This window comes from Rutidosis leptorrhynchoides, chromosome 1, assembly GCF_046630445.1.
Source record: "Rutidosis leptorrhynchoides isolate AG116_Rl617_1_P2 chromosome 1, CSIRO_AGI_Rlap_v1, whole genome shotgun sequence".
Taxonomy (NCBI): domain Eukaryota; kingdom Viridiplantae; phylum Streptophyta; class Magnoliopsida; order Asterales; family Asteraceae; genus Rutidosis; species Rutidosis leptorrhynchoides.
The window spans coordinates 211,868,290-211,870,827 of record NC_092333.1 but is presented as its reverse complement, the minus strand read 5'-3'; the positions used below and the strand labels follow the sequence as shown (position 1 = coordinate 211,870,827).

Sequence of the window (2,538 nt, the reverse complement as noted above, 5' to 3'; positions counted from 1 at the left end):
ACTCCTATTGTATGCATTCAACTTTTATGTTTCTCCTATTGTACGCAATCCTTGACTTATTCATCAGGTAACAGGTTACCAAAGTTAATTTTTTGACGTAGTTAGTCCCTCAACATAACGAAATTAAAATAAACATCAATTTATCTAACGAAATTATAACGAAGCTATATCCTCTTCCTCTTCATCACTCTTCTTCAACTTCATTTCTCTTTTTTACAAATCTCACCAATAATTTATTCATGTTAACAAAATCAAATCAAACTATATTTAAACTAAATCAAAATCAAAAACCAAATAAAACCCATTTATTCCACTTTTACATTCATGAAAAGCAAAGAACACAGCAAATACAAATAAAACCCATTTCCTTTAAGTTGGCGTCTGTCTCGATCTTGATCAATGGGTCTCCGACAAAGGAGTTTTCATTAGGTAGGGGTGTAAGACAAGGCGATCCCTATCTCCTTTCGTGTTCATACTAGCGGCAGAAGGGTTGAATATTCTAACCAAGTCGGCGTCCGAAAGAGGTTTTTTCAAAGGTGTGGAAGTGGGTAAAGACAAGATCAACATAACTCATTTGCAATATATGGATGATACGATGTTCTTTGGTAAATGAAATAGAGGGAATGTAAAAAATTTGATGAAGATCTTAATGTGCTTTGAGCTAGCATCGGGGCTTCGTGTTAATTTTCATAAGAGATCTATCTTTGGTGTTGGTGTCTCAGATGATGAGACTGTTGCAATTGCCGAGAGATTTCGATGCCAAAAAGGATCCCTTCCTTTTCTATATCTCGGGCTCCCAATCGGCTCGAATATGAAGAAAGCGAGTGAATGGAAACCGGTCATTGAAAAATTCCGTAAAAGGCTTGCGAATTTGAAAACTAGATCGTTATCATTTGGTAGAAGGTTGACATTAGTGAAGTCGGTATTGAATAGTCTCGCATTATATTATTTCTCAATCTATCGTGCTCCGTCTTGTGTGATAAATGAACTTGAGCGTGTGAGGAGAAAATTTTTTTGGGGCAGGAATTTAACGATAGGAAAATATCATGGGTTAAATGGGATCACGTTCTCTTACCTTTTGAAGAGGGAGGTCTAAATATAGGATCTCTTGATTCAAAAAACTTAGCCTTACTAGGTAAATGGAGATGGAGGTTTCTAATCGACCATAACTCAATTTAGGCCAAAGTCATAAAAAGCTTGTATGGTCCAGATGGAGGGTTCGAGTCAGACACTTTTCATCGACATTCACCTTCACGTGGCACTTGGCAAAATGTTGTTAATGATACGCATATCCGCAAGACTGTGTGGGTTGCGCATCCAAATCCCTAAACCGCACATAAACTGCCATGTAAGGCATATGGTACGGGTATAGCCGCACCTTGTACGCCTATACCATCTGATGCGAGTTTCATATACTTGCATAAGGATCCAGTACATTCTTGAAGAATGTACGGTATAATCAATTCGGATTCTTTTCCTTAAATAACGAAAGTTAGTTGGGACAAGATCACATTTAATTAGGGAAGAGATTCTGTCGAAACCCTAATTCGTGAGCCTATAAATACATAGCTAATTAACCCTAATAGAGATATTCATTTGGTTACTCATACGTAAACCACAGCATACAAATCTCCATCGTACGAATAAAGCTTCTTACGATCTTAAAGACTTTGAGGTATGTCTCGAACTATAAAACCTTCATGTCTTTGGGCCACTCAACCTCGTATGCTAGGTTATTGGTGGACTCTTAAATCGGCCACCCTGTCGGAATCGAAACGATACCGATGTGGGTTATCCACGACTACGCGTCGGAGGTCCGAATGTCGCTTGTCCTTAAACCCCATTATGCACTCAAGCGTAAGTTCACCTTGACCCCGTGAAAAAGTTGCCACTTTTTGTCGTTAGGTAATTTTTTGACCCTTCCATGTGCGGCTTTTTCCTTGTTCCTTGGTTTGCGCTTTCTCGCAAAACCAATGATGCGGGTGCGGATCTTTTCTCCGCAGTTTCTTTTGATTCCCTGGTTCGTCTTTACACTTTTTCTAAGATTTTCCAGGCCCTGCACCTTATAATAGTGTATAATATTTTTAAAACAAGTAGTTACAATAGAGTTTTTATGCACCCTTATTACGTAATTAAGCATTTATCTTAATTGTTTATTACTTTAAAGTAAGCAACTTTGTTTGAAATACAAATTGGTGCTTATACTTTTTTCTTAGAAACTGTGACATTGCAACATTAAATATCGAATTGAAATATTTGTGTACCTGTGAGCATAGCGTTTCTTGGGTCATTCGCTGTTTACTTGACTCCACATCTTTTTCTCCCCGTCTTATGACTTTTTGCATCGTTCTGTCCTTCCCATCCACTTCTGATTTTTATAGTTGCGACTCCCCATTTTGTTGGGAATCTTAACAAGCCATGTATTGTGGATGGTATGGCACCTAGCTTCTGCAAGGTGTTCCTGCTTAATAGTGCGTTATGCTCAGCTCTTGATTTGAGTACAGTGAATTCAATCTCAACATCCCTTCTCTTTTTATC

The 2,538-nt window shown here is 38.1% G+C and overlaps 1 protein-coding gene across 1 annotated transcript; it reads left to right on the top strand.

Moving 5' to 3' along the window:
* Window positions 1-649: 649 nt before the first annotated feature.
* Window positions 650-1,096, top strand: LOC139894361 (uncharacterized). Its single transcript, XM_071877602.1, has one exon. It carries the CDS (start codon window positions 650-652, stop codon window positions 1,094-1,096), a length of 447 nt encoding a protein of 148 aa, XP_071733703.1.
* The last annotated feature ends 1,442 nt before the right edge of the window (window positions 1,097-2,538 follow it).

Coding starts and splice junctions, on each gene's coding strand:
- LOC139894361 (XM_071877602.1), top strand. CDS start 650: ATGTGCTTTGAGCTAGCATCGGGGCTTCGTGTTAATTTTCATAAGAGA.